This window comes from Rhinoraja longicauda, chromosome 1, assembly GCF_053455715.1.
Source record: "Rhinoraja longicauda isolate Sanriku21f chromosome 1, sRhiLon1.1, whole genome shotgun sequence".
NCBI lineage: Eukaryota > Metazoa > Chordata > Chondrichthyes > Rajiformes > Arhynchobatidae > Rhinoraja > Rhinoraja longicauda.
This window is the reverse complement of record NC_135953.1, coordinates 124,765,005-124,788,754: the sequence shown is the minus strand read 5'-3', so window position 1 is coordinate 124,788,754 and position 23,750 is coordinate 124,765,005. Positions and strand designations below refer to the sequence as shown.

The 23,750-nt window shown below is 40.7% G+C and overlaps 1 protein-coding gene across 2 annotated transcripts in view; it reads left to right on the top strand.

Annotated features, from left to right (window-relative positions):
* ednraa (endothelin receptor type Aa) overlaps positions 1-19,735 on the top strand; it is a 39,025-nt gene extending 19,290 nt beyond the window's left edge. The window contains exons 4-7 of one of the 2 annotated variants that reach the window (XM_078406075.1): positions 10,505-10,657; positions 13,492-13,625; positions 15,257-15,365; positions 17,499-19,735. In XM_078406075.1, coding sequence (XP_078262201.1) covers positions 10,505-10,657; positions 13,492-13,625; positions 15,257-15,365; positions 17,499-17,621 — 519 coding nt within the window. In that variant the 3' untranslated portion in view covers positions 17,622-19,735. Of the gene's footprint in view, positions 1-10,504; positions 10,658-13,491; positions 13,626-15,256; positions 15,366-17,474 lie in introns of both variants that reach the window. The other variant, XM_078406065.1, reaches the window with a different exon arrangement.
* The last annotated feature ends 4,015 nt before the right edge of the window (positions 19,736-23,750 follow it).

The following is a 23,750-nucleotide window of genomic DNA, read 5'->3' as shown; positions in this document are numbered from 1 at the left end:
TTGCTGACCACAGTTTTATCGAACTGATGGGCTGATAAATATTTCTGTAAAACAAGGTCAAGTGTAATCTAGGAAAGTAGCGTTATTATTGAAAATCTGTCTATTGGAGAACTCTAACTGTAGTATGAGACCACCTACTTGCTGTAACTCCATTTCATTCTTATAACTCAACCAAGCTGTTGAATAAAAACTTACAGCTTTATAGGACTTGGGTCAGTCCACATGTAGAGTATTGCATGTAGTTCCTGTTACCCTAATACAGGAAGAATGTGGACTTTTTGGAAATGGTGTAGAGGAGGTTTGCCAGAATGTAGGAAGAAACTGCAGATGCTAGTTTACACTGAAGACACAAAATGCTGGAATAGCTCAGCAGGACAGGCAGCACCTCTGGAGAGAAGGAATGGGTGATGCTTCGGGTCGAGGCCCTTATTCAGACTGAGAGTAAGGGGAGTGGGAATCTAGAGATATGAATGGGTAAGGTGTGAAAATGAGAGACCAAAAGGGACAAAGCTCAAGGAAAATGTAGAATGGATCATTGTTAGCTGAGGGGAGGATGACAACGAGACATACAATCAGTAAAATTTGCCAGAATGATAACTGGATTAGGGGTATTAGCTGCAAGGAGAGGATGGAAAGACTGAGATCATTTTCTCTGGCGCACCAAAGTTTGAGGGGAGACCTGATTGAAGTATGTTAAATTATGAGAGGCAGAGATAGGGCAGACAGTCAGAACCTCTTTCCATGGATGAAAATAACAAGTACTAGAGTATACAGATTTAAGATGAGAGGGGCAAAGTTCAAAGGAGAAATGCTGGGTAGGTTTTATTACACAATGAGTGATGAGTGCCTGGTGGAGGCATATATGAGATTGGCATTTAAGAGACTTTTGAAAAGGCAGGGAACAGAGGGAAGTGGACTATCCTTAGGCCGATGAGTTGGTTGTGGCATCATGTTCTGCACAAACATAGTGGGCCGAAGGGCCTGTTCCTGTGCTGTACTGTTCTATGTTCTATGTTTGGCTGCTCAAGCCATGAACCCCTCCGTGCAGTATTTCATCCATGGGGTGTAGTTACATGTGACCTTTACCTGGGCAATAGGTCGCCTTCAGTCTCGACTTCTAAAAGGATCAGCATGAATACCAAACTGCTTGAGAGTTTTACTTCCTTATAAAGTAATCTTTTCTTAAAATAGCTAAACTATTTCCCAGAATGTTATCTCTCAAATGACAAGGATCTCTGCAGTCTTTTAGATTTCAGCTGCATAACCTAAGACTTTTAACATAATGATTAGTTCTGTCCCTGTACGAAATGTAGATTTTTCTAGTTTCTTAAATTTGAACTCGTATGTGAAATAAATGTGCTTTTCCAGTGACGTCTGTCCTAACAACCCCTTGGCATATTCGATGGGATCATATCAAATGCTATTGAGCCTCAGTCTCCTCAGTTTAAGCTTTCCGGTGCTTCAGGATCATCCTGCAGAACAGAAATAATTCCATTTTTTTTTCTTGCACAGCCAACCTCCTCCTCCTAACTCTTCTTCCAACTTCTGTGGCATGCTCCTGGACTTTGGTGTCACTCAACTTGAGAACGTCTGTTCAGGTCTCTTTCCTCCTTGTCTCTTGCCGTTGTGCCGCCCCAATACCCCATACCCACTCCTTGGACTTTTACCCTCCACAAAGTCTAAACTAGCAACACATCAGCATGGAAATATTCATCTTGAAACAATGATGCTCAAATGTCTGTAAAATCATGAAAGATGGGATCACATACGCCCATCGTAGAGTCATGCAGCTATACAGCATTGAAACAGATTTTTTAGCCCAATTCACCCATACAAATCCAAGATAGTCCAACGTGCCTGCCGTTGGCCCATATCCCTCCAAGTTTTTCCTATCCATATACCTTGGTGAGGCCACATTTGGAGTACAGTGTTCAGTTTTAGACACCCTGCTGTAGCAAGGATTTCATTAAGCTGGAAAGAGTGCAGAGATTTACAAGGAATGTTGCCAGGACTTGAGGAGCTGAAAAATAAGGAGAGGTTGGGCAGAATAGGACTTTATTCCTTGGAGTGCAGAAGGCTAGGGGTGACCTTATAGAGATATATAAAATCATGAGGGAAATAGATATGATAAATGCATCGTCTTTGACCTAGGGTAGCGGAATCAAAAAACAGAAGACCTAGGTTTAAGATGAGAGGGGCAAGATTTAATGTGAATCTGAGGGGCAACTTTTTTCACTTAGAGGGTAGTAGATATGTGGAACAAGCTGCTAGAGGAGGTAGTTGAGGGAAGTACCATAACAACATTTAAAAGACTTGGACAGGTACATGGAAAGGAAAGTTTTAGAGGGATATGGGGCAAACATGGGCTAAAGAAACTAGCGTGGATGGGGCACCTTGGTTGGTGTGGACAAGTTGGGCCGAAGGCCCTGTTTCCATACTCTATGACACTATGACTGCAGCCTGCTGCAGTCCGACCTCCAAGCAATGCCCAAGTTTAAATCATTAGCTCTCTCCCTAGTTCCTACTCATCTGTCCTCCTGCCCTCTCTGAATTCATTTTCCACCTGAGACTCCCGTGTATTCTGTTGGTTCCGTTCCAGATAAACAACCAACCATCAATTTCCAATTTGGCTTTCTGCAAGCAGACCCTATAAATGGTTCCTCGTCCTTTTGAAGTAGAACATCACCACACCTCTCTCCTGATACATGTCTGTAATCAATCTTTTTCAGAATAACCTCCCTCTTTTCTTAATATTCTTGTGACTGTGATGAACCATTATTCATCGATCATACTATAGCTTTTAAAATGACCATCAGTGAGTGAGAGGGTCAGCAAACTGGTACTCATCATGGAGAAGGTGTTGATCTATATTTTCCTCTATTATTTGAAGGGATTTCCCCTCATGCAGTCAAAGGCTCACAGTTTCTGGTGCTCATGCATCATTGGGTTCAGGTAGAAAAGTGCCCGGGTCATGTTCTAATGTGAAGGAGTATTTTTAGTCTATCAAAAATATATCCCTGCAGTGTGTCACAATTCTTCAAGCAGAAAAAAAGTGTGCATGAAGCTTTCTGAAGCCATGAAAACCATTGATTTTATGAGCTGCGGTCAGCGTTAGAGCATGCACTCACAACAAAATAACGTGATCTGGAAAGATTTGCAGTGTGCATTTCTGCATTGTCCTCTCTTGTAATATATCTGAGTTGTCTTCCTTAAGGTGTACCTCGGTCTTCCATTTATTTTGCATCTAGATTTGACGGCTCCAGCATACACCGTCTCGTTTTCCGTCCTTCATGCTCATAAGTCCTGCAGTTTCGACTTGCACCAAATCCCATTTGCTCATTGTCTGTATTTTCATTGATCTACTTTGGCTCCTGGTTTAGCAATACTTTGCTTTTACCTTTGCTGTTTTTACCTTTGCTTCCCAAACCTGTTAATGACTTGGACCTTGTCACTGTAACCGCCTAAGCTCCTCTGCCCTCTGAGATTTCTGTCATCCCTGACAATCACACACCACCAATATCAATTTCTCACCTCTAATGTCTTTACCTCCAGGTGTCACGGCCTTAAATTCTGCGGAATTCAGTCCTTCAATTTTATCTTGACATTGCACCTCTCCTACCTTCTTTAGGGTATCCTTTAAAACCTACCTTTCTGATCAAACCTTTAATTGCTTTTTTATCCATGGGTGGCTTGTTATCAAATTTGGTTAGATAATACTGCTGTTTGCTGCAACATTAAAAAAAAGTCAACTTGGTGTTCTTCTTGGGAATGTCAGTTATTCCTATAGAATCTTTCAACAACCAGTTGAAATGCTTAGTGTAAGCATTGTATTTCGGGACTGATAAATAAAACTGGAATTGGTTTCCTTTGATGTTTATCACGTTAAGGTGTCATAGAGTCATACAGTATGGAAATAGGACCCTCCGCCCAACTTGCCCTGGCTGACCAAGATGCCCCACTTACACAAGTCCCACCTGCTTGTGTTTGGATCACATCCCTCTAAACCTTTTCTATCCATGTACCTGCCCAAATGTCTTTTAAATGTTGTTATAGTGCCTCCCTCAACTACTTCCTCTGGCAGCTCATTCAATATACCCACCACCCTCTGTGTTAAAAAAAGTTGTCCCTCAGGTTTCCATTAAATCTTTTCCCTCTCACCTTTCCCTCCCTGATTTTGAGAGATTTTAAACTCCTTTGTGCTCCTTGTTGGGTTCAGTTTCAGACCTCCATTGACCCAGATCTCAAGAGCTTTCATCCGGTGCAGAGAGATTCGAGAAAGAGCATTAAGTTTCAAAATTAAGACATAAATTAAAATGATTAAATTGGGGCTTCTCCTCAATTTTTTTAAATCCTTTCTTCTATTTGTTTCAGTATAGTTGTCACTTATAAAAATCATGTCCTAATAGGTTTTATCATGCTTAAGTTTAATTCATGTAGGACTTGACAAATGTTATGCACTTGGCAGAGAATAAAAAACAAAAATGATATATTTTTTTAAAAGATAAATATGTAAAGAATGTTCTGCTAATGTGCAATGACCAAATAACAGATTAGAATGAAGAAATTGAAAAAAGACATTTCATTCTGGATACACAAACTATTGGAGAAAGCTAAAAGTCATTTTTAAAACTTGTTCATTCATTGAAGTAAATAATGATAAATTTTCATTGTTTGAATAATTGGTATCAAGGAAATAGAATGTACAATTAGTTTAAGCAAAAAGGGAGATATTAGACCATTTTCCACATAAAAGTCGATAAAAATATATAACCATGGCTTCAATTGCATAGATTTGTTTGATTTTCAGCTTTACATAATTGAGAGTCAATTTTCACATTACCAACCTGCAAAAAATGAAAATTTCCATGTAATAGTGAAAAATTCAACTGGCATTTCCCGTAAGTCAATCTTGTGCCCTAACATGCATTTCACAAACCAGCTGTACCTTCCGAGCATTGCAGGTGAACTTGGATCATATTGTCTTGGAGTCTCTGTTGATGGGTACCCTGAATAAACTGGCCTCACTCCAGCAGCAACGGCCCAGGAGAACACACACCTCCAAACATCTGTGCAGCCCTCACACTCGACCTAAACACGTTGTTCCAATCCATGACCCTGCCCACACCCCCCCCCCCTCCCCCCCCCCCCATGAAAGATTGGCAGTATTACTAATTTCTCTTTCAGAAAGAGTGCTATTGTCTTCGAACTTCAAGGTTTCAAGGTCAGTTTAGTGTTGTATGTACCAGTTAAGGTACAGCGAAATTTGAGTTACCTTCCAGAAATGGCTGATATTCTAAACTTCCTTCCAGAAAGGGTGCTATTGTTTCAGTCTCTTCCAGAAAAAGTGTCCATGTTCATAATCTCACATCCAAAAAGAGAGCCTTTGTGACTGATCACTGCAGTCAATGCCAGCAAATTCCCAATTCCGAGCTTCTCCCACTTCAAATCCCCAATCCCTACCCCCCCCCCCCCCCTGAGCACCCCAACCCGTGTGTGTCTTCCTCCCTTCTAGCCTCAGGGAAGTAAAATCACTGCAAAACAGAAATTGCTGGAGAAACTCAGCGGGCCAGGCAACATCTGTGGAGGAAATTGTGGAGACATTTTGGGTGGGGACCTTCTTCAGACTGATATGCAAATGTACAATTCCCAGCCAGTTTGCATTTTGATGCAGTGAGGCATTGACTAAAACAGTCATTGACTCATCCCATCTATGCCTTCCCACATAAATAAATAGCCACAATGGCTGTAATGAAGGCAAGTGTATCACAAAGCCGAGAGGGAATCAGATGAATATTTGGGAAACCAGAGTGAAACAGGGTATGGAATTGATATAGATTGGCCTGGTGCAATCTGGAAATAATACTAAACTATTTTCCTTTGTATCCAAATGTTTGATGATTCTATGAACATATGAATGATGCATAACTTTCTGATTTATGCAGCAGTACACATGTGTTTATGATTGTTACACTTACTGTCTCTTCCCAGATACTAATTGTTATTTAAAAGACTGGAGTATTTCATGGGTCTGTTAGGCATTAAAATATCTTCTTTCTGTTCTACATCATTTTGGTTGGCTTCTTCTGATTTTAATAATTAAAATATGCTTTTACCTCACAAATAAATAATTACTCATGTATTGAGTCCAGAAGGCATATGTCATAAAAATCTAATTTCTTTGATATAAGCACAAAACAAAATTGTGCTTGTTGGGAATATTAGTTTGTCCTCTGTGTTTTTGATAGGGATCTATCAGCAAGTATTAAATTGGTTACATGAGAAATATTGTGCAGAAACAGAATTTTCATCACACATTATTTTGGAAAAGTTTGCAACTAATCATTTTTAATCGTGGTTCCAACCTGCACTTTTAAACAATAATAAAATAGTGCTATTTTTATTGATCCAAAGCAAAATGGTTTGCCTCCGTAGTCTAAACTGCTAAAATGTAAAATTCTCCTATTCTTATTCTTATTCTTATTTAGTTTATTTGTCATTCCACTCCTTACAGATCATGCAACGAATTAGACGAAACAGGGTGCCTCCGGGGGCCATAGTGCAACACAAATGCAAAACATATAGACAGGGGATGACAGTGCAGTACAATATGATACAGTACAATACAATTAGACAGTGCAATACAGTACAATACATATAGACAGGGGATTAAAGCATGCAAACAGTAAAAGGTAAAGCATTTAACCTAGAGTTTAAAACATGTAAACGGTGAATTTTAAAACCATCAACGAGAGCAGGTAAATTAAGCGCCTTTGTGGTCTTGCTCCTATTTCTGTTATCATCTGCCGTCTTATCAGGTCCAGATCCTTTCTCAACACACTAAAATTGTCGGAATAGTCCAAAACAAAGATTCTCCCCCCATCCCCACTCCACCTCTACTTTCAGTCTGAAGAAGGGTTTCGAGCCAAAAAGTCACCTATACCATTTCTCCAGAGATGCTGCCCCTTTTTGTGTTACTCCAGCTTTTTGTGTCCATCTTCGTTATAAACCAACAATTGCAGTTCCTTCCTATACAAAATTGTCTGTCTTTCATTTAAATATTTAAACTTTGGATTACTCCTTGTCCTTTTCCATAATTAATCAATGATTGGTAAACATTCACACATTGACATTTGCTTCACTTCCACACTGTGGTTCATCAGCCCACTAATCAAAGAAATTCAGAACTTACTTAAGAATTTCTTCCTCTTCCTTCTCTTCTCTGTATGTTGCTGTCCGAGTCCTCAAATCCATCTAATGTTTAATATCTCTCTATCATGTACCTGAAAATGTGTTCCACTATATCCTTCCCATTAGTCTGTGCCCTGTAGTATACTCCAAGTTATACAATTGCAGCTTTTTGTTTGTAACTCTAACCAGATCTATTTTGTTTATGAAACTTTCCAGACATTCCTCCTTTACCAGCACTGCAATGTTCTCCCTAACCAATTCTGCCAGTCACATTCCATCTATTTTCGATCTCCAAGTCTTTCTTCAAAGCTTTGTTGTCGACGCTGTCATGTTTTGTTCAATCAGCGTAGCATCAGAATCCTAACTGTCTATTTACTTTTGCAGCTCACTAGTCTTATTTATTATACTTGGTACGCTTACACACCTAAACTATGAACCTCTCATAGAAAACCAAAAATAGAAACAGGTTTAGGCCATTTGATATATTTTGCCTGCTCTACCATTCAATATGTTCATGGTTGCTCTTTGAGCTCAGTGTTACTTTTCTGCAATAACTGCGTAGCACTCGATTCCATTAACATCCAAAAACTTACTGGACACATAACGTAGTGAACTTTGTTGCTCTCCATCTAACACAAGTATATACTGTACTTCCTGATGTTGGGAGATCAGACCTGCAGATGGTATTCCACATGTGGTCTTGTGAAAGCTCTGTATCCTCCCAAGATTCTCTTTTACTCATGCTTAATCTTCCCATGTAATACTATATTATTCCTTGTGTTTGGATTGTCTGTCTCCAAATCCTCTGTGCGCATTGTTTTTTATTCCACAGTTTACTTAGCAAGTTCTTTGGGTAACGTTGACCCCCACCCCCTACAACACTAGCATCTCTCCCCAGAATGAGTTTGACACCAGCCCTGATGAGATGCAAGCTGTGTGATTTGTACAAGCACCTCCTCACCTGAACAGGTTCCAGGGCCACGCACACAAAATTCCTTCATCATTGCATCAATGCATCTCTTCCTGCATCCCTAGTGGCATGCACCAGTTATTGCCTTTTAAATAACCTCTTTAGCCCTTTAAGTGGGGCAGCACAGTAGTACAGCGGTAGAGTTGTCGCCTTACAGCACCTGGGCCCAGAGTTTGATCCTGACTATGGGTGCTGTCAGCATGGAGTTTGCAAGTCCCCCCTATGACTGCGTGGGTTTCCTCTGGGTGTTCCAGTTTCCTCCCACATTCCAAAGACATGCAGGTTTCTTCATTAATTGGTTTCTGTAAATAATCCCTGATGTGGAAACTGGTTGGCATGGACTCAGAAGGCCAAAGGGCATGCTTCCACGCTGTATCTCTAAACTGCACTAAAACTAAGATGCTACCCACAGAAATTACCTAATTCATTGACTATTTGACTTCTTTGATTCCTCCTATCCCACCCAGAAAGCTGCATAATTGCTTCATGCCATCTTTTGTTCCAGTATGAAGAAGGTTAACATGCCACAATGGGTCATATCTGCTGCCAAAGAAATACCTATCAGATCTCCTACAGTTATTGCATTCCCTCTCTTCCTCCGTCCTCAACAGCTGAGGTGCAATGGCTCTGGCTCTGGCTGACCCATCAGAGCAACCTTCACCTCTCCACCACTCCACCTGTCCACCTGTCCACCACTCCACCTGTCCACCACTCCACCTGTCCACCACTCCACCACTCCACCTGTCCACCACTCCACCTGTCCACCACTCCACCACTCCACCTGTCCACCACTCCACCTGTCCACCACTCCACCTCTCCACCTGTCCACCACTCCACCACTCCACCCTCCACCACCCTACCTCTCCACTACTCTGAGCTGAATATAAATTCAAGAGTGAGATCCACTCCGTGTCCCCTGCCACCTGATCTCTGTCTGCAGACACAAGCCACAAGGTATTTACCTCCTGAAATGTGCTTTCAGCGTGGCCCTCAGCAACACCAGCTGCTGCTCAGCCTCTATTAACCACAGCCTGTTCTACTCCAGGTGGCTACTCTTGTTAGGCTTCCCATAGAGTGTGGACATGCATCCAACAAAGCTGTGGCTGCCCTGCCATATGTCCATTCATCAGTCTAATTCAAAACAGTTGAACGTCCTATTCACTTTATATTTAGTTGTTTTCAGGAAAGGTTTGTTTATATCACATTCCTACTTTTCAGTCTGATGAATGTATTTTGTTTTAAACATCACAATAATCTATATTAGACTAAATCATTCAGGCCACCTGAAGTGTACACAAATCATCATTAGCAGTATCTGACACACAAAGAACAGCTACCTGCACACTTTTCACATAACTGCTATGGTACTGAACATGGCGATTAAATTTGCAGTCTATTTACGATCATCCATATTACTATAGCTTCGCAAAAACTTGATCTTCAGTATCATCTAGGAAGAGAAAAGGACAAGTGGAGTTGTTTTGGAAGGGAATGTCAGTGGTTAATGCCAGGGCAGAAGGTGACATGAGTACCAATGGTGGGGCAGTGAGCAAAGGAGATGAAGGGGACAGACCATGGAGAGATTTAAACATCAGAAAGTAGTCAGGAGTAAGGACCATAGGAGGTGAATGTGCACAGACCAAGTACATCTAAAAGCACAAATAGCATAAGGGCTGCAGTTTGGGATGAGTTTTGGGAGGTGGGTTTGTAAGATGAGACACTAATGAAGGGAGCATTGGAAATGGAGTTTCCAGAGACATGGATGTGAGTGTCAATAGCCAGTGAGCTCAGGCAGGGTAAATCAAGCAATGTGGGAGAGGCAGGTCGGTATTATTGATGGCTCAGGTATGAGGTCGGGAGATCATATGGGGCTCTGATTGTCCGAAGGTTGTGAATATTCTGATTCAGTCCCAGATAGTGCAAGGGCAGGGATGGAATTGGTGACCAGGCAAAGAGGCCTCATGGCATTGTTTTTGTTCACCACCCCAGGAAGGAATTTCTGCAGTGGGAATTAAAAATCAAAGGAGGATCCAGACAAACAAATTTATTCAAACGTTCCTCATCTAAAGAATTTGACTGGTATTAAGACAGAAAACACAGGGAGGCAGATTCTGCCTTGCCAGAGGTATACTGCCATTGCGATCAACTGGAAAGTTGGCTCATTACTAATTCCAACCTTTGATGTGCCCTGGACTGTATTTCAGTTTTTCCAACTGAGATTTTCAATATTAAAACAAATTTGTACATCTGAAAATGCTGTTTATGTGAATAAGTAAAAAGAAGAGTGTATTTTGTTGGCCGTGTCTGCTGCTTGCATCTAACAGAATATGATGTGTTTTCTTGCAGTTCTACATCAGTGTGAAGGATTGGTGGATGTTTGTGTTTTATTTCTGCATGCCTCTGGCCTGCACTGCTTTCTTCTACACTCTAATGACCTGTGAGATGCTCAATAAGAGGAACAAGAGTTTGCGGATCGCTCTGAGCGAGCACTTGAAACGGGTAAAATCTTTCAACTACCCATTGGTATCATAAAAGAATTGTACCATTTAAACTGACCCAGCTTCTCAGTTTCAACGTGTTTCAATCTCCTAGACTATCCCTCGTAAATTTCATTCATAATTTACTCTGTTTTCAACCCCCTTCCAGTTATATACAGCTATTGTAAATCAATGTATAATCAAAGCTTCCAAAAATTTCAATTACATTGTTAATAATTCCAAAAATAAAATCACAAGGTCAGTTTTCCAATCCTGTTCTTTCAGTGGAGAGCCAGACTAAAAGTGAGTGAGCCAGACGTGTAACTATTTGAAGTTGTCCTCAATGTATTAGCAATTCTCCGCTAAACTGTGGATCCCGTTTGTCCACTATTCGTACATAATTTCTTTCACGTATTTTTGTTAGTCAGAAAGATCTAACACAACCAATATTGGGGTTGATGAAAAAGTGGCAAACTCTTCCAAGGGATGAAAGTTGCATTTCAAACTATTCCAAATTTGGCTGTACAATAATGCACTTTTATCCGTTGAAAATCACAAAACTACAGATAATAGAAATAAAAACAGAAATGGTAGAAACACTCAGGGGGCAATATTTCAGATCAGACACTATTCATCCGAATTTCTATGTACTTTGGATGTCTTTGTTTTAGTACTACAACTGGGACTCAAGAGTATAGCAAAGGTGAGCAACAGACAAATACAGAAGGTAATCTAAGACATCCCAGTAGGCACAGGAATGAGATTTAGTGCAGTAGTACAGTAGATGGTAATGACCAGCAAAATATAGATGGAAAATTGTGATAGTCCAGACCACGAAGCATAAATGGATTTGACAATGTACCGTTAAGGCACAGGGCACGAATGCAGGGCTGGATTACATCCATTGTAACATAAGGAGTCTGGGAAGCAGATGAACTGAGGGCTTTGATTAACATATGGGATTATGATATTATTGTTGTCCCAGAGAAGTTATTGACAGATCACGGTCACAGTGGCACAGCGGTAGAATTGCTGCCTTACAGCGAATGCAGCGCCGCAGACCCAGGTTCGATCCCGACTGCTGGTGCCGTCTGTACGGAGTTTGTATGTTCTCCCCATGACCTACGTGGGTTTTCTCCGAGATCTTCGGTTTCTCCCACACTCCAAAGACGCACAGGTTTTAGGTTAATTGGCTTGGTAAATGTAAAAATTGTCCCTAGTGGGTGTAGGATAGTGTTAATGTGCGGGGATCGCTGGTCGGCGCGGACCCGGTGGGCCGAAGGGCGTGTTTCCGCGCTGTATCTCTAAACTGAGCTAATAGATGAGTAAGAGTGGCAGTTCAAAATTCCAATGTACATAGTCTTCAGGTGCAACGTGGGTAGGAGGTTGGTATGAATGAGAAGGGCACATTGCAAATATTAATCAAGGTGTCCAGTGTCCATCACGAAGGGTGGAAATCGTGGAAGGTTCAGCAAATGAGGACATGTGGTCGAAATGTAGAAACAAAATGGGGCAATTATATTTCTGGATTTGTACTATAAGTCTCCAAACAGTTAGTGGAAGATAGAGGAGTAAATATGTCAGCAAATCAGAGAGAAATACTAAAAAAGTATTTGCTTATCAAGTTCTTATTAAGAGAAGTGCTATCTCTAAAATCAAAGAGAATGCACACAATAGCTTTAGTGGACAAAAAAAAATCCCAAATCAGTTTGTAAGTAAATTAAGAGCATGAGAGTAACCAGGGAAAGAGGAAGCCTATTAGGGACCAACATGACAATCTATGTATGGAGCCAGAGGATGCAGGTGAAGTCTTAATACTTCTTTTCTGTATTCATTATGGACAAAGACATTGTAGTTGGAGAATTCAGGGTGGGGAACGTGGAATTCCCAACCAAATAATCATTGAATAGGAGTATTTAATGTCCTAGCAGCTTAAAAGTGCATAACTCCTCAAGATCTGTTGAGATGTAAGTGAAGAGATTGTTAGGGCTTTGGCAGAGCCTTTGAAATCTCCCCAAGAGGTGCCAGATGACTAGAGGACAGGAAATGCGGTACATTCATCCCAGATTGGCAGTAGGGATAAGTACAATGGGGTGAGTCCAACACGTGACAGGTAAGTTATTGGAAAAGATTCTAAGTAACAGGATGAGACTGCACGAAGAGATAGGGACCGACCAGCGATCGTCAGCATGACCTTTTTTAAGGGGAGATCCAGCTAAGTAATTTAATTGAATTTTTCAGGGTAGTAACTGTGTTGCTGAGTGAAGACAAAACCACAAGGAAGTAAAAGCAGAGGAGGCCAACCGGTTTTTCAACCCTGCCCTGCCATTTAACATGATCATGGTTGATGCAAAATGAGTGGTGTAAATTGAGTAGAAAGTGAGAAAAAAATTTTTTTAGCAGAGATACGTATAACCAGAGGACATAGTTTCAGTTAAGGATATTTAGAGGGGATTAGATGGAGGACCTTTTCATCCAGAGAGTGGTTGAAATTTGGAGACAGGTCCTCACATAACATTTAAGCAGTATTTGGATGAGTATATCAAAACTTCCTAGGTATAGAATGTGGCACAGATACGATGAGCTAAAGTCCATTTCTGTGCCATATGACTTCATGGGATATATCTCACCCATTTTACAAGTAATGGGACAATTTGCAATGTTACACAGAGCTGGAATAACCTTTCTGTGACTTTATACCAGAATAAGTAGCATGTGGTTAGGTCCAACTGTTTGGTAAATACAAGACCCTCAGTTTACAGATATTTGGGTTGAGAAATGTTTCTTTGGCTTGTGGCTATGTATAATTGGTTAATACTCATTGAACTGAAGCATCCTTGTGTGTTTATTTTTCAGCGCCGAGAGGTGGCCAAAACAGTTTTATTTTTAGTTGTGATTTTTGCTCTGTGCTGGTTCCCTCTCCATCTTGGCAGAATTTTAAAGATGACTATTTACCATGAAGATGACCCAAACAGATGTGAATTCCTTAAGTAAGTTAGACTAACAAGCTACATTTTCTTTACATGAATCTTGAATTCCCTTTCAGGGATACTGACGTGAATTGGTAATGAGTTTGTTGAAATTTTTTTTCCACTGAAATATCAAAATTATCAACCTGTTTAAGGCTGTCTGTTTAAAATTACATGCTTACCATCAGAGAACAGAAAGGCACATCATAAATTTGCATTGTGTTAATATACAGAAAGGAGCCTACAGTTGCATAGCACCTTTTATTCCTTCAGAATCTACTCAGAGCATTTTAACTTTGAAGCACACTCACCACTAAAGTATCCTATAAATATGCCCTCAGAAGGTTATGAATGCAAGACCATTGCTGAGACACGAGGGCACAGCGACAGATCGTCTGGTGACAAGTGGGCTGAGCTCACTAGTCCGACATTATTTGTTCCAGCCTGCTCATCGTTTCCGTCTCTTGAGAGGTGACCTTCCCCCTACGTTTCCAGCCACTGATGACAGTGACAGTTAATGAAGCCACATGCTCTGGCTTGCTGGCTATCAAAGCTGTCAAATAGGACCATGGCCAGAATAGGACCATGCTGTTGCGGGGAATGGAAGTTCATGGGAACATTTTCAAAAAGGGAATTCTTACACCGCTCATTTGTTAAGGAATGTAATTTCAGTCCATAATCTCAGACCCATTCTCAGAGGAAAACGTCCCCTTTCTTTCTTTAAGTAATTAAGGCCAATTCTTTTTTGTTTCATGTGTATTTATTTTGTAAAATACTTTAGGACTCAGGATCGCTAAACACATCCACTTTTGGGTACATAATAGATGATTTTATAATACATGTTTCCCCAAAGCACCCCAGTTTAAGTTCACTTGCTATTGATTCTTCTGGCAATGGGAAGTTTCCCTCTATTTACTCTGTCTGTGTTACTTATAATTCAAACTGCCTCTATCAGATCCATGCATAATCTTTTCCGTTCCAGGCAAACCTTTGGCTTCATATAAGGTCCAGCAAGTGACAATGCCTACTTCATATTAAATACACCCTTCTGAGTCCACCTTTTAATATTCATATAGATATTTAAGAACAAAAAACACTTTATATTCCAGAGGGATGAAGATGATCTATTTGCCTCAGCTGTTACTCTAGGCCTAACTCAACTTCCTTCCAAACCATGCCTGTGAAAATTTGCCAAATATTTGCTTCATATTAAAGAGAGAACCAGAAAGTAGTCTAATGAATCACAGCTAACATGTTGAATTTGGGGAGCCCAAAATGTATGAATGTTCCTTACCAACGCTCATATAATACAATACATATTGATTTAGTGACGAATTGCTTTAAAACCCTCACCTTATTTTTATAAAAATGAATATGCATCATGACGATGATTCTCATTCTAATCTCAGCAGTTATTTAAGGCTGCTTTTCCTGAAAGGTGCTTGGCAGATAATATTATGTGGTGAGCTTATTCCTTCAAGCCCACATTTCAGGGTATGTCTGTTTCAGAATGGAGAGGCAAGTTAGCAAATTATTCAGTGGCAGCAGCAGCAACAAGTTGATCATTTGATGAATTTTATTTTTATTTGTTTTCTTCAAAATAGATTGTTCATACCTGTAATGCACTAACAGTAGATTGTTCCTTTCAACAGCTTTCTGCTAGTATTGAATTTCATTGGCATCAATCTGGCAACTCTGAATTCATGTATAAACCCCATCGCTCTCTACTTCGTGAGCAAGAAATTTAAGAATTGCTTCCAGGTAGGAACCTCATTTTAAAGGATGTGTTATTTGAATATGGAGCCCTCCCAAGTCCCAGTGAAAATGGGTGTGTTCATACACATTAAACTGACATACTAATCAGGATTAATTTGTTTGCCTGCGATAGAAAACATTAATTAGTTCAAGGTCATAAGGTCATAAGGGATAGGAATAGAATTAGGCCATTTTGCCCATCATATCTACTCTGTCATTCAATCATGGCTGATCTATCTCTCCCACCTAACCCCATTCACCTGCCTTCTCCCCATAACCTCTGATACCTGTACTAATCAAGAATCTATCTATCTCTGCCTTCAAAATATCCACTGACTTGGCCTCTACAGCCAAGGATTCCATAGATTCACCACTCTCTGACTAAAGACATTTCTCCTCATCTCCTTTCTAAAAGAATGTCCTTTAATTCTGAGGCTATGACCTCTGCTCCTAGACTCTCCCACTAGTGGAATCATTCTCTCCACATTCACTCTATCCAAGCCTTTCAATATTCTGTATGTTTCAATGAGGTCCCCCCTCATTCTTCGAGAAGATCTCACTAATACTATCATATGGTTATCAGACATTGGCAATGTCCCACCTCTGCCAATAACTCGTGTACCTTGAGATGTATTATTGAAATATATATATATTTTGGCCCTATTTCTGACCAACATATAATCTAAATGACAATTATACTCACACGTGGTATAATCACAACTGTTTTAATGGAATATATTATACCAGTTTCCCTATTTGTGAAGAGCAAAAATAAGAACAGCATTGAGCAGATTTTCTGCACCAGGACGTCAGGAAAGTGCCTTTACATTTAGTTTCATGAAGTGTGCAGAGATTTGATTCTAAAGCTGGTTTAACAGGATCCAGAAGCCCTTGGTATGGCCTTTTATTTAACTAAATGATAACTGAACACCCAAGCCTTGGCGTTAACTCTTTGTGGGTTTGGAATGGCTCACCCATTGCTCCAGAAATGAAGCTAGAGTTATTTTAATTCCAGAGCCTCGTTTAGATTTGCATTGTTTTAATTCCCTACCTGGAATAGGTGGTGAAGTCAGCAGAAATCTTGGAAAGCGCAGGAGGTGCTCACCAATTGAACTTAAGGAACTGTTTGGAAAGGGGGTGTGGGTGTTTAGGACAGAGGAGCTGTAATCTTTCCTTGCAATCCCCAGAGATGGCATTTGCTTCTTGGAAGGAGCTAACTGGCTACACTTAGTGGTTAACTATAACATTTACTCGAAACTGTATAAATTTGCATTCTCCAAAAGCACCATGGTAAACATCTGTGACATTTTGGGTAGATCTACTAACAAGGGGTTGGTCCACTGATCGCCTGCTCAATGGACGAAATATTGGAATGGGTTTGGGGGCCTAGTGGTACAGATGGAGCTCCTTCTTCCGGGTCCTATCTCAAAACTGTGGACATTCACTGCTGCAGTCCACCCTCTCCCTCCCATCAACCAGCATTGTTCATATCTCCTGGGTCAGTTCTTATTTCTTCCTGAGGCATAAACATCATTCCCACCGGCATCGGGCAGGAGACAGATGTGCAGTGTAATGTTATAGTTGAAACTGCACGGACCTCCAGTGAACTAACCAGTTTAGGTCACCGAGGCACTGACCCTTCATAGTTATATTCCGTATTTGTATGAAAATCAGTTAATCGAGTCCATGCTGGCTCAAAGACCAATCTATTTCCCCCACTAATTTTCCCTCAAAACTATTCCGCCCACATTCCCTACCTCTAACTTTTGCAGGTGGCAACTTAAAATAGCCAATTACCCAGCAATCTGCACGTTTTTTTGGATGTGGGAGGAGACTGGAGTATCCGGAGGAAACTTATGCAGTCACAGGGAGAACATGTAGTCTCCACACAGACACCACTTGAGGTCAGGAGCTCTGCGAGCCACGCGATTGTCTGCCTATGACCATGAGTTATAGAAAGTCACAAAATAATATTTAAATCACTGCATGTCTTTTCTAGGTAGTCCTTCTCTCACTGCAGTTTCTGCTGTAGTTTCTAAGTAGAAAGCTACAGTTTCTGCTGTAGTTTCTAAGCAGAAAGCTAATGTGTTCCGATGTTACCTGTGTATTTTTCAGTCCTGTCTGTGCTGCTGTTACCAGAGTCAGGCTCTGAAGAATGTGATGCCCATGAATGACACCTCCAAACATGCAAGCTTACATTGGAAAAACCAGGAGCACAATAACCCAGCCGATCGTAGCAGCCAAAAGAACAGCATGAACTGAAAGGTGGTAGTTCTTGTCGACATCGAGAAATGAGCAGAGCTCGCACCTTCCTCCATGTCTCGGACTTTATAACATCCTCTGCGGTGGAACAGAAGGCAGAAAGGAAAATGACTTGGACCCATCATCTCAGACTAATTTTGGGCTCCTAAAGAACTCCGATTGTCTGTTTCAAACAGTTTGTTTATGCATCACTATTGAATTATTTCTGTTGTGAATATTATCAGAAAATATTCAAAATCAAGTGCCAATCATTAGGCCAAGTATACAGGTGGAATATTATGTTCTAGAAGTGTCTTTGGGGACCACAATAGGTTTACATCCACCAATGGAACACTTATTTAAACTGAAACTGACGTTTCACAGTTTTTGTCACTTGGCTGTTTCATGCTCACATTTAAGATGTCTTCACATACATGTTCTTTACATTAAAAAAACTCCTATCATAGAAGTTGGATCCAATAACAAGTGGTAAAACCCATATGAAAGCCATTTTAGCCAGGTTAAATCTTGTCAGCAACTATTTCCAAGTCAAATTGTGTCCATAAGGAAATGTTACTGCTGCTACCTTGCAAAATTCACTGAGGCCGGGCTGGCATTTTCCTGGCATCAATTGCACATCTAGTGGCATCGGAAGTTCCACGTGGCACATGTCCTCCTGTGCCGACATAAACCGAGCTCTTGGGGAGCGGTCACAAGGAGATTAGGAGCATTGCACATTGCACAGGGAGATGCCAATTACAGGGTCTGTATTTTTACATTGATGCCTTACACACAGTATCTACCAACCTCATTATTCATGATCAAGGTACAAGACTAATTGCTCCATCACTAGCAAGACCACGATTAAACACATCTGAGCTGCCTATTACGATCTCTGATTATTCTGCACTTGCAGTGGAACCATTAGTGGCACCGTTCTCATTCGGTGACCTGACTATGACCTGGGGCTTGTCGTACAGGATCTCCATACAGGAGATCTCTATCTGACTCTTATATTTTCACTCGTGTCCATACCACCTTTTATGCTGCCAAACATCAGCTGTCACAGAGAGAATTCCTTTAAGGTCTGATGATTTAAAAATGCAGCAGGTTCAGTAGATATGCGTAAGCTGCTTTAACACCTTTTTAATGTTATTTTTCACAAATTTCTATAGGGGACCTACTTGGGCATTAGATGCACTACATAGCACATTTGTCACACCAAAAAAAGGAATAAATCCAATTTCTAGGCACTTGCATTTTAACATCTGGGATCCTAATATTTTATCCTGCATATAACAGGGACAGCAGGGCGGCAGGTTTTGCAATTCATTTGATTCCATTCAAACGTTTACTATAAAAAGTAATACATTTTGAATAAAAAATTATACTGTAGTCCACAAGAAAAGGAAACAAAAACATTGTCTCCATTGTCACCTCGCCTGCAAAAAGTATCACAGACATTTAAATGATTAGTTATAAGGAAATTATATCCTTTTCCATGTTATGTATAACCAGTTGTGATCATTATATATTGTTTAAACCGGTATAATTATTGTCATCTAGCAATGTTCACAGATGTGCATATGGATAGAAATAATTCATCGGTAACATTATCAAAAGACAAAAATCCCATTAAAAAGATTTTAAAAGAATTTAAATCACAGGATCTTAAGGCAACACAGTATGCCTCAGAAGAGTTCAGACTTATTGATGTTTGTAACGAACTCTGTAGTTCTCCCACAGTAGTTCAAACAAAAATGGTTCTTAATTTCTCTAATTTAATTTAAATACTTTTTGAGTACTTAATGCAACATGCCAGAAACTACGCTGCAAAAGCAACTTCTGAACATTTTATATGCCATCTGCAACCAATTAATTCTTGTTTTTGTTTTCCAGATGTTGAGTAGAGTACAGTATTTTAGAATGTCAAGCAACAAGTTGTGTGACGGTGATAGATCACATCACTGGGAAGTTTGCCTTTCTATATACTGTATATAGTCTCTGAATTTTAGCCACTGATCTTTGATAAGGTCAAAGTGTTGATAGTTTAATAATGTTCTATAACTATTATATACAACAGAGTTAAACTTGTTTTTCATTTGATTTTTCATTAAATGTGAGATGCAAGCCCTTTAAAATGATGTTCTGCGTAAGTCATGGCAGCTGTATTTTCTCCACTTTTGTGATTCAGTGGTGTAAGCTGTTCAATTTTCCACCCAGTCACTACAAATAGTGGACATCTCATTAATGCTTATATATCAACTTAACTTCAACATTGCCCCTCAGTGAATCAGGAGGCCTGGTGCTTCCGCTTTCTGAGCCCCCACTCCCTCATCTTTACTATGGACGTTCAGTCACTCTACACCTCCATCCCCCACCAGGAAGGCCTTAAAGCTCCGTTTCTTCCTCGACCACAGAACCATCCAATTTCCCTCTACTAACACTCTACTCTGCCTAACAAATCTGGTCATCACCTTCAACAACTTCTCCTTTAACTCCTCCCACTTCCTCCGTCCAAGGCATAGCTATGGGCCCCAGCTATGCCTGCCTCTTTGTAGGGTACAATGAACAATTCCTGTTCCAGGCGTACACTGGTCCTATCCCCGAACTCTATCTCCGTTACATTGAAGCCCGCATCGGTGCTACCTCCTGCACCCATGCAGAACTCATGGACTTCATCAACTTCACCACCAATTTTCATCCTGCACTCAAATTTACTTGGACCATCTCCGACACCTCCCTCCCCTTTCTTGATCTCAGAGTCTCCATCACAAAAAATAGACTATTGACTGATGTCTTCGTTATCATCGTTAGTTTTTTGCATATTTTTCATTCATTGTTCTTTATCTCTCCACGTCACTGTCTATATAAAGGAAACAGGCCATTGTAAGCTGTTTGGAGGATGAAAATGAGAGGCTAGTACAACTTATGTGGGGGAGGAATAGAGAGAGAGGGAATGCCGGGGCTACCTGAAGTGAGAGAAATCAATATTCATATCACTGGGCTGGTTATCCCTAACCAGTCTGAAAAAGGGTCTCGAGCTGTGGTGGTTAAAGAATGCACTGGGGTAAGCACCCACGTGAGTAGGGAATCAATAGTCCTTGCCCCAGGATACTGGGCCGTTCTAGCCAGTGCAAGCTCTTTGGGATGAGGGAGTAATGTGCATCTTGGAAACATACCAAACACCAAGGTGAAATTCTCATCATGATGCACAAGTAACACATTGAGTGAGTCGGAAGCATCCCTGTTGATGAAAAAGGCAAGGTTGCTAGTGGATCCAATTTCCCTCAGGGCTCATGCAGAAGTCATTGGTTGCCTAAACTTGCAGGAAGCTAGCAACTGTGGAACATCCTGGTCCTGAAACAAAACCTTTCACTGAAATCAATAGAAATTAAATCAATTCTTCCTGAATGGATGGACAATCTAACATGCAGAGATCTGCTGCAGGCACTTGGAACGACCCAGCAGTGAGGAACCTGAAGGTCAAAGTGGTCTTGATCTCCATGGGGAGAGCAGACCAGCCACTGGAACGTGATTTCACATATCTCAGTGATGACAAATGTGGAAAACCTGAGCCCACAACTGCATTGTTCATCAGAGAGGTCCAAGTCGGATGTGTGTCAGTGAAGGCTCACAGCAAGGAGAATCTTCACTAATAAAAGAGTGGGATGTGCTCCTAGTCTAATAAGGTCCATCTCAATAGAGTCAAAGAGTGGACCATCAGTTCCAATGTATGTTACTTGAAACGATATGACATTACATGAATAATGACATCATTTGACGCTTGTCTGTTGCCAGGTAAAAGCCAGAAGCATTAATGTAGTTCATGCACAGAAGGTACATTTCCCTTACCCTGAAATAATTACATATGATCTACTCTGAATAAGAATCAATTACGCATGATAAAGTGCCTAAAAATATAGCCATCTCATCACCCATTTTTTGCTCTAGGCAAGATACAAAAACTGCAACGGCAATTAAAACCAAATTTGAATTAACTCGGGATTTTCTCCTAACCTACATTATGTCCTGAAGACCAAATAAATATTAAGGAAGTGCAGGACATTGGCAAGACATGCAACAAAAGCTTTTCACTGTACCTCGATACACATGACAATAAACTAAACTGAACTGAACTGAACTAAACAAGTGCAAAATGGAGCACTTCCGAAAATGCTGTTAAAACAATTCAACTAGTGGGGCATTCTGACTCCGTGTAACAATGTAAATATGCAAATAGAAACAAACAGTATGTTATGCATCTTTGTAAATAGGCGAGACCAACCTTAGACCCGCTGACCGTTTCGCCTAACTCTTGCACTCAGTCTGCCGAAGCCTACTGGGCCTCCCGATTGTGAACCATTTTAACTCCACTTCCCATTCCCACACTGACATTTCTGTCCTGGGCCTCCTCCATAGCCAGATGGGGGCCACACACAAACTGGAGGAACAGTATCTTATTTTCTACTTGGGTAGCTTGCAACCTAACGGTATGAACATTGGATTCTTCAATTGTAAGTCACCTCTGACTACTTGGTCTGGAATAGAACTAGCCCCAAAATGACCACACAAAAACTCCGTAGTGACATGAAGCCAAGAGGACCAGATGCACTCCACGTGGTCTCACATCCACACCGCTATTGTGAGTTATACTGCCGACCTGTGCTGGGGGCTCTTCTCCCTTTCTGCTTTTCATCCCAAGGCCACTATCTGCAAGAGAAAAATGCAAGGCAAAATCAAATTTACATTTGACCACGAAGGGTGAACTGCCATTGAGTGTCTGACAGATTGTGTTCTGAGTGTTACTATGGTGTTTGTGAACAACTTTAAGATGGCCTGTGAGCCTCTTATTAAGGGTTTACTTTGTTAGTTCTATCACAATAAGTTAGCCCCAAACCTCTTGCCCCATGCTCCCTACCAGCATGTGACATTCCTCACCAAAATGGAAGGCATATGAACATCACCTAGAAATTGACCATGTATTGCAATGTTTTGCTCAACAATCTAAATGAGCTCAGGAATTTATTATATAGAGCATATTTAACATTTTCAATAGAGCATTGGTAGTTTGAGTATTCCCCTGAGTACATGTTTTCACATTAATCACAGACTATTAGCTGAGACATTATTGGAACATGTAGCCAAAGCATGCACATCAAAGGAATAATAAAAAAACAAAAGCAATTCTGGTCCTGATTGTGCCAGTTACACCCAAGCAAGAATACCAAGGAAAATGTTCCATTTAAATATAATGACACCATTTTCCATTGTTAATTGAAGTCTGAAAAATTAACATCTAAATTCATTGTACACATTTATTACATAACACAATGATATTGCGTCTCACCCCCATCCAGCTTTATCCCTCCCTACTACAATCAGTCTGAAGAAGGATACCGAACCAAAACATCACCTATCTATTTCCTCCAGAGATGCTGCTTGACTCGCTGAGTTTTCAATCACATTGTGTCGTTTTGTTAAATTAGCTGTTTGTCTTATAGCCCAAGGAAATGTAGAACTGACCCTTGTCACAAAAGGAGATCCCCAGACTCAAGTACTAATCTGTCTGGAGGAGAGGATCTTCTTCCACAAAGGTATTGGAAGAAGTAAGCCCATTACCCAAGGTCAGCAGAACAGGCTCAGAATCTTGACAGTACACAAGTATATTAAGGTCCTTCCACATCACTCCCTCCAACTAAAAACATGGCTCAGTTTAAGACGTGTGCTGGGCACTTTCTACCAAGCAACTTTGCATGCAATTGCAAGGTCCTGCCCCAGAAGGCTCAACTTATTGCCATCAATAAGAGACAAGCAATAAATGAGATGTAATTTTTAGAACTCACCTCTCTGTAGAGTCAGGAAGAAGAATAGTACTCTGAGCACCAGGTAATCCCAAATCCCAGCCCAACTCCCAAAACTATAATCACTGCTGGTTGGTCAAGTTGTCCTCAATTCATTTTCTCACAGACCACCCGCCCGGCAGATCTGTGTGCATACGCAGATAGATGACATCTGAGAATCTAAAATCTGGGAGATCTTTGATTGATGCTCAGGACTTGGCTCAGATAATTAACTAATTATCATTTTATTCTGTTTTTGCTGATGTCGGGAAAGGGATAGAAATTAGCCAATATCTGAGCAAAACCT